Genomic DNA, 14,492 nt, shown 5'->3' on the forward strand with positions numbered 1-14,492 from the left:
ATCTATAGGAAGAGGTACAGTCGATGATTCAGTCCGAGACCCGTCGTCAGGACTAACTGAAAGAAGATACCCTTCGTCAGGACTAACTGAAAGAAGAGATAGAGATTTGAGAGGGGGAGGGGGAGATCTGAAGGGTCTCGGCCTGAAACGTCAGCTGTACCTCTTCCTATAGATGCTGCCTGGCCTGCTGCGTTCACCAGCAATTTTTATGTGTGTTGCTTGAAATTCCAGCATCTGCAGATTTCCTTGTGTTTGCATTTTTAAATATTTTGCTTTCATTTTTTGTTTGATTTTTAAAAAAAATTAACTTGAAACTATTCAAGTAAATACAGTCTTAGTTTGGGAAGGGAAAGGATTGGCAGTGGGGGAGTTCTGTTTTTTTGTCTCCTGAGTTTGTGTCAAACAGACCATACAAACATTTGACTGTTCTGACAGAGTCAAATGACAGTTGATGATTCACATGGGATTTTGAAATACCTTTCATGTCATTGTGGTACTCTTCTCCATGCACTAGTGTCATGTTACGTTTTTAATTGTGCAATGAATTTCAACAGTAAATGCTATGTATGTAGTTTAGTGGTAGTTGTATAGTTATTAATGCTTTTTGGCTTGAATTTTCTTGTTTCAATTTTCTACTGTAGGTATTCTCTGTAGGGGAAAAATGTAATTGCAACTAGTTTGTGATTGACAACTGTACACCACATATTCAAAGTCATCCATTGCAGCAAGTTTTTATTCACTCACTTGTTCTCACCCCCTCCAGAGATACCCCAATCATAAAGTTGACTAGTATGTCCTCAGAAATGTTAGGCCAGCAGTTTGTGTGCATATTGCATTTTAAAAGTTGCACCCTAAAAACAAAAAGTGGTGTAATCCCAGCAGTGTTTTATTGATTTGTTTTCTGCAAAAGGTAGACTTAAGTTTTCAGCATTTCTTTCTGTTTCATGAGTTAAAGCTGAAAATCTCAAGCTCGTTATGCTCAGATGTTCTTCAATTCTAATAAAATTGAAAATTTCGGTGTGTTTTGTAACATTGCCTTTACTATCATTCAGCATGTGTATGGCAGGGACCCTCTGAAAATAGCCTTCTTTATTTTTGCAATAAATAGATTTGTCAGTTGCAGGAGTGATACATTTAATAGATTTTTTTTCCACAGCGGTATATAGAGGCAGTTCTCTGGTGGGATCCATTAAAATACAAATTGATTTAGCACAGTACTTGAATTTTTTTTTTGAGTGAAGACATTGATATGTAGGTAAATATTTATTAATACTTATTAATTTCTCAGGATCAGGGCTTTGCTGGTAAGACTGCATTTTTTGCGCATCTTTAATTGTCCTTGAGAAGGTGGTGGAGGACCACCATCTTGAACAGTTGCAGTATTTCTGATGAAGGCACACCCAGCTATTGTGGAGAGAATTCCAACAATGACGAAAGAGGAATTGTAACTTGGGGGAGTCTGCAAGTGTTCCGCAGTGTTAGAAGTTGCAGATTTGGGATGTACTGTTGGAGTAGCCTGGCAAGCATTTGTAGTGCTGCGGTACACACCAGAGGTACTGTGTGCCAGTGCAGGAGGGAATAAATGTTAGTGTCGTCGGTGTCCCAGTCAAATGTGCTTCTATAACCTGGGTGTCTTGAGGGTTATTGGAGTTGCAATTATCCAGTCAAGTGGGCAGTGTTCCATTCCACTCATGATCTGTGTCCTGACAGTGGAAGGGTTTGAGGTGTCAGGAGATAAGTCACTTGCTGAATGCTGAACCTTCCAATCTGTCGTAGCATGGTACATGCATGACTGCTGGAGTTGTTTCTGGTGAGGGCCATGTTGACCATAAAACTATTGAATGTCTTGTAACTGGTCAGACACTTTACAGTTGGAGATGATGGTTGCCTAACACTTGTGCAAATGTTACTTGTCTCCTTTCAGTTTGTGGCAGTATTGGGTAGTTCAGGTTGCATGGAGACATGGGCTATTTCATTTACTGAGGAGTTGCAAATGGAATTGGCAATTAGCACATTCCTTAACTAGTGACTTTATGATGGAAAAAAGGTCCTTAAGGAAGTAGTGGAAGATGTAAGGTAAGATGTAGATCTAGGGTAATACTCTGAGGAACTCCTACAGTGATACAGGGGTTCAAGTGATTGATTTTCTGCCAGCACATCCTTTGCTTGGTTTTACTCCAGCTGTTGAGTGTTTCTTCTTTGATGCTCATTGTATTCCATTTTATTAAGACTGCCACTTTTGGTCAAGTACTGTCTTGATGTCAGGGCAGTCATATGTGGCTTACTTCTGAAATTCAGCTAATTTGCACATGTGTGCACCAGTGTTGTGAGGTTTGGAGCTCAGTGGTCCAAGTGAAACCCAAGCTGGGATCAGTAAGCAGGTTATTGTCGGGTTAGTGGGTCTGAGGTTGATGCTGATAATCCTAATGATAAAATACTTCCTACCACCCCACTTGGCAACAGGCTGATAGGGCTTTTGTCTACTTATGTAGTCCATTCCTTATCTAATTCTGTACTTTGGTCATACAAGTCTTAATTACTTTCAGTTTATCATTTGTATACACATAGGATTGTTAGAATATTTTGTCAGATATTTTGGGATCTTTGAATATCAAAATTCAAGTTAAATTGTCATAGCACCAATATTTAAGTAAGCCCATCAAAAATGTTTTTATTTTCTTGGAAATATCAGGAGACTAACTGCAAAGCCAGCTTTGAAAGAATAAATAGCTAACAGAAGTTTTTTGACTCTTGCAGTTCCAAGTTGCTGATACATTGAACTCCCCTGCCTTTGCCTCCAAACTGGCATGTGTTACATTCATATGATGCTGTATAATTTGATCTTTAAAATTGTACTCTGCAATTTCATTGCGGTTTGGTATTGGTATATCTTCACAATTTTTTAAGTTTCTAAGGACTACTACTATATTAATTTTTCATTGTTGCTCCTACATGTACCTTGGTGAGCCTATTGTCTACTTGAAATTCTAGTGATTATCAACTGGAAAACAGATTTGGATGAGACTGATGCTTCTCTTTCTAAAAGGGAGGGCCATGAATTCAGTAGGAATGGACATAGCTGAAGGCCATCTCTTCAAATTGAAATCAAGAAATCCAGTTTGGAAGAAACTACCCAAAATGGGGGGCTGTGGGACCTGCTATTAAAGGGCAATTGAAATAAATGGTGTAGGTGCATTCAAGGAGAAGCTGGTCAAGCATGTGATGGAGAAGGGCTATGCTCATAGATTTAGATGAAAGATAGGAGTTTTGAGTAGAGCATTCATGATTAGTTAGGCCAGGTATTCTGTTTCTTTTTTTTATTAAGTGCAATCGTGAACAATAGCCAGATCAGAAATGCTGATCAAGTCAACTAGTTCCCAAAGCGAACTCTGATAGGTCAATCAGATGGTTCACTGCTGCTCAACGATAGAACACAAAAAAAAATCATATGTACAATTAAGAAACATTTAAAAAGTAGCAGAAATACTGGAGTCATGATGATCATGATGAAGTCTGCTGGATAGAGACATTTATACACATGCTGTCCTCCATAATTCAAAGAGATTGAAGGATAAGTGGTATATATCCTATATAACAACCAATTTATTTTTATTTTTTTTCAATAGCTTTCTCAGTGTGTAGTCCTGGGTAACAGAACATGACATTCTGCAATATTTGGTCAGAGGTAGCTCATTCCAAGTTCAGTGAGTTGTGTGCAGATTGGAAGGCATGTTTCATAGACCTTTTCTTCCAGCAATAGTTGGTGCTATCTCAGTGTTACATGTGTGGAAACAGTACTTAGTGTTTTATGCTGCCGTTTGAGATTAACCTCACTACAGAGCACTGTTTATATTACCTGATGTTAGTGGATATGCATTACTGTAATGGATGATCTTGTCACTCACAGAGCTATCTTGACATTAGCTGCAAGAGCAGCCCCTTCTCGGCACCAACTTAGCCAAGTCTGAATGCTTGTTTGATAGTGTATTAAGCAGTATGGGGAGGCTTAATTCAAAAGGGAGCCAACAGCTTTTCTATGATTTTCCTGTTCATCTTGTGGAACACTGGACATGTAAAAATAAGGTACTATTTTATGTAAATGGAATTGGGATGCATTGAGATATTAGTGCTGTACACTTATCCATGCATTTAGTGTTGTGTTCTTATTTGCTCACTACATGCGTCTAGGTGTAGTGTTCAGTATGTACTTGAAAATGCATTTTTAAACATGAAAATTTCTTTGAAGAGAATATGTATTATTCTAGTGGTGGAAGAGAAAGTAGGATAGAAGGAATTAAAATAGTGTGGTTTTGAGTAATGAGGGAATGTTGATGAGTTTCAGTTAGTGCTTTATTTTTGTTCTATCTTTCAGTGCAGGAGGAGAGGATTCTGGTAGTTACCTAAATATTTCTGCGATAGAATTGGAGCTTATTGGTTGCCTACTCAATAGGAATAGTTTTCTTCCGCATGATATTGTATGTAGTTTGTGCCTGCAGGAATATACTTCACCTATTGTTAGAAACGTAGAAAACCTACTGCACAATACAGGCCCTTCGGCCCACAAAGCTGCGCTAAACATGTCCTTACCTTAGAAATTACCTAGGGTTACCCGTAGCCCTCACCCTATCATATCCGCCTCCACCATCGCCGGCAGCCCATTCCACCCACTCACCACTCTCTGCGTAAAAAAAAAACAAAAACAAACTTACCCCTGACATCTCCTCTGTACCTACTTCCAAGCACCTTAAAACTGTGCCCTCTCTTGCTAGCCATTTCAGCCCTGGGAAAAAGCCTCTGACTATCCACACGATGAATGCTTCTCATCATCTTATACACCTCTATCAGGTTACCTCTCATCCTCCGTTGCTCCGAGGAGAAAAGGCAGAGTTCACTCACCTGTTCTCATAAGGCATGCTCCCAAATCCAGACAACGTCCTTGTAAATCTGCTCTGCACCCTTTCTATAGTTCCCACATCCTTCCTGTAGTGAGGCGACCAGAACTGAGCATGGTACTCCAAGTTGGGTCTGACCAGCGTACTATATAGCTGCAACACTACCTCTTGGCTCTTAAGCTCAATCCCACGGTTGATGAAGGCCAGTGCACCGTTTGGCTCAGCCACAGAGTCAACCAGAGTCAGCTTTGAGTGTCCTGTGGACTTGGACTCCAAGATGCCTCTGATCTTTCACACTGCCCAGAGTCTTACCATAACACTATATTCTGCCATCATATTTGACCAATCAAAATGAACCACTTCACACTTATCTGAGTTGAACTCCATCTGCCACTTCTCAGCCCAGTTTTGCATCCTATCAATGTCCTGCTGTAACCTCTGACAGCCCTCCACACTATCCACAACACACCCAACCTTCGTGTCATCAGCAAACTTACTAACCCATCCCTCCACTTCCTCATCCAGGTCATTTATAAAAATCATGAAGAATAGGGGTCCCAGATCAGATCCCTGAGGCACACCACTGGTCACTGACCTCCATGCGGGATATGACCTGTCTACAACCACTCATTGCCTTCTGTGGGCAAGCCAGTTCTGGATCCACAAAGCAATGTCCCCTTGGATCCCATGCCTCCTTACTTTCCCAATAAGCCTTGCATGGGGTACCTTATCAAACGCCTTGCTGAAATCCATATACACTACATCTACTGCTCTCCCTTCATTAATATGTTTAGTCGCATCCTCAAAAAATTCAATCAGGCTCGTAAGGCATGACCTATCTTTGACAAAACCATGCTGACTATTCCTAATTAGATTAGATTAGATTATGAGGACACCCAATCCTCGTTTATTGTCACTTAGAAATGCATGCATTAAAAAATGATACAATGTTCCTCCAGTATGATATCACAGAAACACAAGACAGACCAAGACTAAAACTGACAAAAACCACATAATTACAACATATAGTTACAACAGTGCAAAGCAATACTGTAATTTGATAAGAGCAGACCATGGGCACGGTAAAAAAAGAAAGTCTTGAAGTCCCGATAGCCCATCATCTCACACAGACGGTAGAAGGAAGAAACTCTCCCTGCCATGAACTTCCAGCGCCGCAAACTTGCCGATGCAGCATCCTGGAAGCACCTGACCACAGTCCGACTCTGAGCCTCCCCGAAAATTTCGAGCCTCCGACCAACCTTCCGACACCGAGCACCATCTCTGCCGTGTGCTTTGACCCCGGCCGCCAAGCAACAGGCAAAGCTGAGGACTCGGGGCCTTCCCCTCCGGAGACTTCAGATCACACGGTAGCAGCGGCAGCGAAGCAGGCATTTCAGAAGTTTCACTGGATGTTCCTCCGTGTTCTCATGTCTGACTCCATCAAATCAGAATTGTGCACGGCCTCCTATTTGACAGATTACAGATATTCGTCACCGGAGAGGCCGCGCGGGCTGTGTCACACCGCCATCTTCACCTCCAAATTTTATGCCTCTCCAAATGCTCCACGCAAGATTCAAACAGAAGAGGAGCATCCCGCTCCCTCCAGATGAACCGGACCTGGTAGCATCGAGATTCATTGTCATCGAGGAGGACGTTAGAAGGGCCTTCCTGAAGATAAATCCAAGGAAGGCGACGGGACCAGGTGGCGTCCCGGGACTGGTTCTCCGGGCCTGTGCAAGCAAACTAGCTGGAGTGTTTCCTGACATCTTCAACTGCTCCTTGCTTCAGTCTAACATCCTCTCATGTTTTAAGAAGGCAATGATAATCCCAGTGCCGAAGAAGAGCAAGGTGGCATGCCTGAATGACTATCAACCTGTGGCTCTGACATCAATTGCTATGAAGTGTTTCGAGCGATTGGCTATGGCACACATCAACCACAGACTACCGGTCAACCTCGACGCTTTGCGATTCGCCTACCGGAGCAACAGGTCAACGGCAGATGCCATCTCTCTGGCCCTACATTCCTCCTTAGAACACCTGGAGAATAAAGACGCATACATAAGGCTCCTTTTTATTGACAACAGCTCTGCCTTTAATACCATCATTCCAAATAAACTGATTGCTAAGCTCTGGAACCTGGGCCTTAGCACTCAGATCTGCAGCTGGATCTTCAGCTTACTCACAGACAGGACCCAGGGTGTAAAAATAGGGGACAAGCTCTCCTCTACAATCACTCTGAGCACCGGTGCCCCACAAGGCTGTGTACTCAGCCCCCTGCTGTACTCACTGTACACCCATGATTGTGTAGCCAAGTTTCCATCAAACTCAATATATAAGTTTGCTGATGACACAACAATTGTAGGCCGTATCTCGGGTAATGATGAGTTTGAGTACAGAGAGGAAATTAAGAACCTGGTGGCATGTTGCGAAGACAACAACCTATCCCTCAACGTCAGCAGGTCGAAGGAATTGGTTGTTGACTTCAGAAGGAGTAGCGAACTGCACGACCCAATTTACATCAGTGGTGCACAAGTGGAACAGGTCAAAAGCTTTAAGTTCCTCGGGGTCAATATCACAAATGACCTGACTTGGTCTAACCAAGCAGAGTACACTGCCAAGAAGGCCCACCAGCGCCTTTACTTCCTGAGAAAACTAAAGAAATTTGGCCTGTCCCCTAAAACCCTCATTAATTTTTACAGATGCACCGTAGAAAGCATTTTTCTAGGGTGCATCACGACCTGGTATGGAAGTTGTCCTGTCCAAGACCAGAAGAAGCTGCAGAAGATCGTGAACAAGGCGCAGCACATCACACAAACCAATCTTCCGTCCTTGGACTCACTTTATACCGCACGCTGTCGGAGCAATGCTGCCAGGATAATCAAGGACACGACCCACTCAGCCAACACACTTTTCGTTCTTCTTCCCTCCGGGAGAAGGCTCAGGAACTTGAAGACTCGTATTGCTGGATATGGGAACAGCTTCTTTCCGACTGTGATAAGACTGCTGAACAGATCCAGGACCCAGATCTGGGCCGTACCCTCCAAATATCTGGACCTGCCTCTCGGTTTTTTTGCACTACATTACTTTCCATTTTTCTATTTTCTATTTATTTATAATTTAAATTTTTAGTATTTACTATTGATTTGTAATTCAGGGAGCAGGAAGTGCAAATCAAATATCACTGTGATGATTGTACGTTCTAGTATCAGTTGTTTGGCAACAATAAAGTATAAATCCTGCCTCTCAAGATCTTCTCCATCAACTTCCAACCACTGAAGTAAGACTCATTGGTCTATAATTTTCTGGGCTATCTCTACTCCCTTGAATAAGGGAACAACGTCCACAACCCCCCAATCTTCCGGAACCTCTCCCGTCCCCATTGATGATGCAAAGATCATCGCCAGAGGCTCAGCAATCTCCTCCCTTGCCTCCCACAGTAGCCTGGGGTACATCTCGTCCGGTTCCAGTGACCTATCCAACTTGATGCTTTCCAAAAGCTCCAGTACATCCTCTTCCTTAATATCTGCATGCTCAAGCTTTTCAGTCCTCCGTAAGTCATCCCTACAATCACCAAGATCCTTTTCCGTAGTGAATACTGAAGCAAGGTATTCATTAAGTCCCTCTGCTATCTCTTCTGGTTCCATACACACTTTTCCACTGTCACACTTGATTGGTCCTATTCTCATGTCTTATCCTCTTGCTCTTCACATACTTGTAGAATGCCTTGGGATTTCCCTTAACCCTGTCCAGTAAAGCCTTCTCATGGACCCTTCTGGCTCTCCTAATTTCATTCTTAAGCTCCTTCCTGCTAGCCTTATAATCTAGATCTCTATCATTACCTAGTTTTTTTGAAATTTTCATATGCTCTTCTTCTTGACTAGATTTACAACAGCATTTGTACACTATGGTTCCTGTACCTTACCATCCTTTCCCTATCTCATTGGAACGTACCTATGCAAAATCCCACGCAAGTATCCCCTAAACATTTCCCAGATTTCTTCCATCCATTTCCCTGAGAACACCTGTTCCCACTTTATATTTCCAAGTTCCTGCCTGATAGCCTCATATTTCTCCTTACTCCAATTAAACACTTACCTAGCTTGTCTGTTCCTATCCCCCTCCAATGCTATGGTAAAGGAGATAGAATTGTGATAACTATCTCCAAAATGCTCTCCCACTGAGGGATCTGACACCTGGCCAGGTTCATTTCCCAATACCAGATCAAGTACAGCCTGTCCTCTTGTAAGCTTATCTGCATGTTGTGTCAAGAAACCTTCTTGAACACACCAAACAAACTCCCCCCCCCCCCCAATCTAAACGTGCTCTGCTCTAGGGAGATGCCAATCGATATTGTTCTATTTTATTTTTTCTTTTCTATATTGTCTCCAAAATAGATGCATGCATACTTCCACTTAGGATGCATATTTCCGTCCCACTTAAGATGTATTAAAACCTCAGTACTATCAGTGCATAAAGATATTCTGCCTTCACATCGTCACCTGCAGTAAGACTTGCAGGAACCAAGAACACCATGTGAAAAATATGCATTCATTGCAGGCTAGAAGAAAAATGACTGTTTGCATTGATGAAGTTATTGATTAAGATGTAATATAAAATAGATGTGGCTGTTAATTGGCTGTAAAAATGCAAAATATTGTTCTTGAATGTTACTTATCTTTTTTTTAAATTGGTGAAGCAGTTCATGCTTTGAGTTAATATGTTAAAAAAAAACACATTAATTGAAATAAAGTTAAAATGACAGCCCAATATAGAAGGTAACTACAATGTGCTGATTTGATTAATGGGGAGCTGTTCCAATCTGATGCAAGGGTATTTCTTGCATTAGGTTGGAAGAGCCACCTGCACAGAATTTAGGTGGAGGCCTTGTTTATTGAATCTGCCAAGGTGTGTTTTTTGAAGTTTTTAGAATCCCTCTAGTCTGATTGATGTTATGAGTTGGTGTATTCTGGGAAATGTTAACTAATTTAACAACATGTAGTTTCCAGTTTGATGTTTGTAATCAGAAAATTGTTATCTACTAATTTGTAGGCTCATTACATTTCTTGAGTGGCATGGATCTGTTGATAGTCATAGTCATACTTTATTGATACCGGGTGAAATTGTTTTTCGTTACAGTTGCACCATAAATAAATAGTAATAAAACCATAAATAGTTAAATAGTAATATGTAAATTATGCCAGGAAATAAGTCCAGGACCAGCCTATTGGCTCAGGATGTCTGACCTTCCAAGGGAGGAGTTGTAAAGTTTGATGGCCACAGGCAGGAATGACTTCCTATGATGCTCTGTGTGCATCTCGATGGAATAAGTCTCTGGCTGAATGTACTCCTGTGCCCAACCAGTACATTATGTAGTGGATGGGAGACATTGTCCAAGATGGCATGCAACTTAGACAGCATCCTCTTTTCAGACACCAACTTCAGAGAGTCCAGTTCCATCGCCACAACATCACTGGTCTTGATACTCCTCTGTCTTTGTCTTGTTTTTCAGTCCTTAATTTTTAAGCCTATCTTAATGTTAGGATTTGGACAAAGTGGTAATACATTGTGTCTGCTTTCCTTTGCAAGTAATTTTATTTGTACTTGTACCATTAAAAAGAAACCTATTTTTACTCAAACCTGTGGATTTTCAGTTGTATTAATGTTATAGAGATACAAAGCCTGGCCTGTTTAGAAATATATCATCAGTTCCGGTGCATATAGTCTCTGAGGTGAAGTCATTATAAGTATGTAAAATCATCTGTGAAAAATACATTAAATGTTTAGACTGTTCTATATAAATTTAGAACAGAATACTTAAGTTAATGTGGTCTTTTCAATTGCAGATTGTGAACAGACACGGCCCCGAGGCAGACAGACATTTATTACGCTGTCTATTCTCGCATGTGGATTTCAGTGGCGATGGTAAAAGCAGCGGCAAAGATTTCCATCAGGTATTCAAATTCAGTTTTTAAAAAATTTCCTAGTGGGTATATTTTAAAGAAGGGTGAGAATGTTATTGCAAGATAGCTGGTGTGAGTTGTTTGGCCCCTTGTATCTGTTCTGAAATTCTGCGGGATATTGGGTCTGGTCTTTTAGCCAAACATCACTTTCTTATCCTTATCCCATATCCCAATTCCCTTAATGAGCAATTTTGGTTTTGTCTTAAACATACTCAGTGTCCTGCTTTGCACAGTCCCCTTGTGTATAGATGTCCAAAGACCGTCTTCTTGGGTAAAGAAGTTCTTTCTCATTTCTTTCTTGAATGGCCAAGTTGTTATTTTGAGTCTGAATGCTGGTTCTAAACCCTTTGCTAGAGGAGTACATTGTCTTCACATCTACCCTGTCAGCCCTTGTAAGTATTTTGTAGATCAATAATATTGAACTTTCTTGAAAGTTTAAGATGAGCTCTCTGTAACCTTTCCCCCACTGGAAATTAACCCCATTTCTTGAATCTTGAGGATTCCTGTGCTTTGTAAATGTATCCTTTCTTGAGGTGGGACAAGATGGATAGGAAAGGTTTAGGTAGGCACCTTGATCAGTATGGATAAGTTTGGCTGAAGTTTCTGTTCCTGTGCTGTATTACTTTACGACTTGTCTATATCATTCCAGGTATGGATTGAGTTTCTTATGTGATAGTAATGTCTTTAAGCTTGTGTGTAAATTCCCTTGCAACCAAGACAGAGATTGCTTTACTTACTGCTATTTGTACCTCTGGAGTAACTGATTTCAGTGCAATGACACCTGGGTTCTGCTCAGTACTAATGCTCCTCAACATTTACAAACAAAAAAAGCATTCACATTGTACACCCAGATTCCCCAAAGTCTCTCTCCGTTTCCCTAAATTTTATAAAGCCATCCAGCTTGTGAAGAGCTGGGGCTACAGGACTGATTCTTGTGACATCCTGTTGGTTAGTCATTTAACCCAAAGATCACCTTGTTTTTCTCATAATCAACCCTTGGTCCACGGCAGTGTGTTACTCCCAACCTTATGTAGTACCATTTGTTTAATAAGCTTTTGGATCATAAAGATCTTTTATTCTGAAAGTCCAAATGTCACATTCACTGGTTCTTTCTCAACTATTCTGTCACCACCTCAAAGATGCAACAGTTTTTGCAAACATGGTTGACTTTGTCCAAGCCCAATTTGTAAGTGCTATCTTTAGTATGAAGAATGATTGAAATTTATTAATGTCAAACAATTTTTTTGTAGTTCTCAGTTTTTTCTCTCTTAAGTAGTGGGGTCATATTTTGTTAGCTTTCAGTCTGAAAAATGATTAGAATCAATAGAATTTTGGAGATAGCACATCCACTATGATTATGTCCAGTACTTTCAAAATCTTGCAATGTGATTCCTCTGATCCCAGGAATTGACAATTAGTTCCATTATTTTCTCCAGCACAATTATTTGTTACCAATGCATGTTTCTTTCAGGTCACTCTAGACCTATTTTGAACAATGCAGGTCATTTTCTGTGTCTTCTGGGAACATGGACAGAATACATTATTAATGTCTCTGTTATTTTCTTATTCCCCAATATAATTTAACCTAAGTCTGTAAGGTACATTAACGTTTACTCATTTTTCCTTTTCAGATATCTGAGCTTTCAGAATCTGTTTTTGTTTCTCATTGATTACTTCTGCATTTTAATTTTCACATGATCGCTGAAATCTGAAATGTTCTGCATCCGCAATGAGCTCCTCTTTTTGACAATAAAAATCTTTTCTTTGATCTAATGTAATCTTTTGTTAACCATCAAAGTTGCTGGTGAACGCAGCAGACCAGGCAGCATCTACAGGAAGAGTACAGTTGACGTTTCAGGCTGAGACCCTTCGTCAGGACTAACTGTTAGTCGACTGTACCTCTTCCTAGAGATGCTGCCTGGCCTGCTGCGTTCACCAGCAACTTTGATGTGTGTTGCTTGAATTTCCAGCACCTGCAGAATTCCTGTTGTTTTTGTTAACCATGATTGGATTGTCTTTCCTGTTATATGAATTATGCAATAGTTGCGGATTGCTGTGCATTTTGAAGGACTGCTGAATTACCTGAATATTTAGTAAGCCATTATTATGTAATACTGGTTCTAAAATAAACTGATCCTTATTTGGTTCCTCAATATTAATCCAGAAGAGCATCCCATGTGCAAACCATGAATTCACTGTCATTGCTGCTCAATTTGACTTATCCAGTTTTATATTGATTATAGTCTTCCAGAATTATTGTACATGCGCCTCTGATTTATTGACATACACTATTCCTTGTATTGCAACTACTCCTGTTTGGGGTTGTGCTCTTGCTATTTCAAAATTCCACCCAAACTGATTTTGCTTAGTTGGCAAAATCAAGATTCCCCTTCGTCTAGCTTCATCCAATAATTTATGAGTGCTTTACTCCTTACTCATCTTGCCCCTTTCAAAGCTTATTTCTAATTACAAACCCTTTGGTCACTCACAGCTACATCTACATCTTTGTAATAGTTACTAGCTCGTCTTAGTCTATATACTACTAAAACTCTCGTGCTCTCTGTGACCTCCAATTCGCGCAAACAGTGCATTACAGCGGCACTTTTTTTGGCTAAATTGAATTAAAATGAGCTAACTTACGGAATGCAGGCAAAGTTCAGGGTTATATATTCGTATAAAATTGCTCATTCACCAAAAATCAACAGGTTGCCTTTCACCTGAGACCCGATGGGCCATCATGGAAATCGGGATGCCACAGCCCGATACAGGGTAGCAGACACCAACAGAATCAACAAACTCATTCATAAGGCCAGTGATGTTGTGGGGATGGAACTGGACTCTCTGACGGTGGTGTCTGAAAAGAGGATGCTGTCCAAGTTGCATGCTATCTTCGACAATGTCTCCCGTCCACTACATAATGTACTGGTTGGGCACAGGAGTACATTCAGCCAGAGACTCATTCCACCGAGATGCAACACAGAGCGTCATAGGAAGTCATTCCTGCCTGTGGCCATCAAACTTTACAACTCCTCCCTTGGAGGGTCAGACACCCTGAGCCAATAGGCTGGTCCTGGACTTATTTCCATCTGGCATAATTTACATATTATTTAATTATTTATGGTTTTATATTGCTGTATTTATACTCTATTCTTGGTTGGTGCAACTGTAATGAAACCCAATTTCCCTCCGGATCAATAAAGTATGACTATGACTATGTGCACGGCCAGCCTCAGCAGTGCCTCACGATACTCACAGAGCTGGCTCCACCTTCCACGGAGACCGCAACGCCACAGCCCGACGCATGCGCACGGCCAGCCTGAGCAGCTTGGAGGCTTTGGTCTTGCTGCTTCCTATCTTCTATCAAGTATTAGGGTAAAAATATATGGATAGCCTAATTATGCCGCGTGGAAAGATAAGGGGGACATTATGGCCAAGAGATGACGCCAAATGTCGTCGGGAAGTGGCAAGGAGAGGGAGAGAGCAACAGTCGGATGAGGCCAGGGCCGCATGACTCCAGGATCAAAGAGTCAGGACAAAAAAGATGAGAGAAGACAAGACAGAGGAGGAGAGGCATGCACATCTCCAAAATGACAACAATAGGCACAGACGGAGGAGAGAACAAGAACCCGATCAGGCCAGG

General features: G+C 41.2%; 1 protein-coding gene across 1 annotated transcript in view; it reads left to right on the forward strand.

Annotated features, from left to right (window-relative positions):
• Positions 1 to 14,492, forward strand: part of cnot1 (CCR4-NOT transcription complex, subunit 1) — a 220,410-nt gene that overhangs the window by 7,883 nt on the left and 198,035 nt on the right. The window contains 1 exon segment of the mRNA XM_072279270.1: positions 10,736 to 10,843. Within this exon segment, the coding sequence (XP_072135371.1) occupies positions 10,736 to 10,843 (108 nt within the window).

The sequence above is a fragment of the Mobula birostris genome, chromosome 15 (assembly GCF_030028105.1).
Source record: "Mobula birostris isolate sMobBir1 chromosome 15, sMobBir1.hap1, whole genome shotgun sequence".
Lineage (NCBI taxonomy): Eukaryota > Metazoa > Chordata > Chondrichthyes > Myliobatiformes > Myliobatidae > Mobula > Mobula birostris.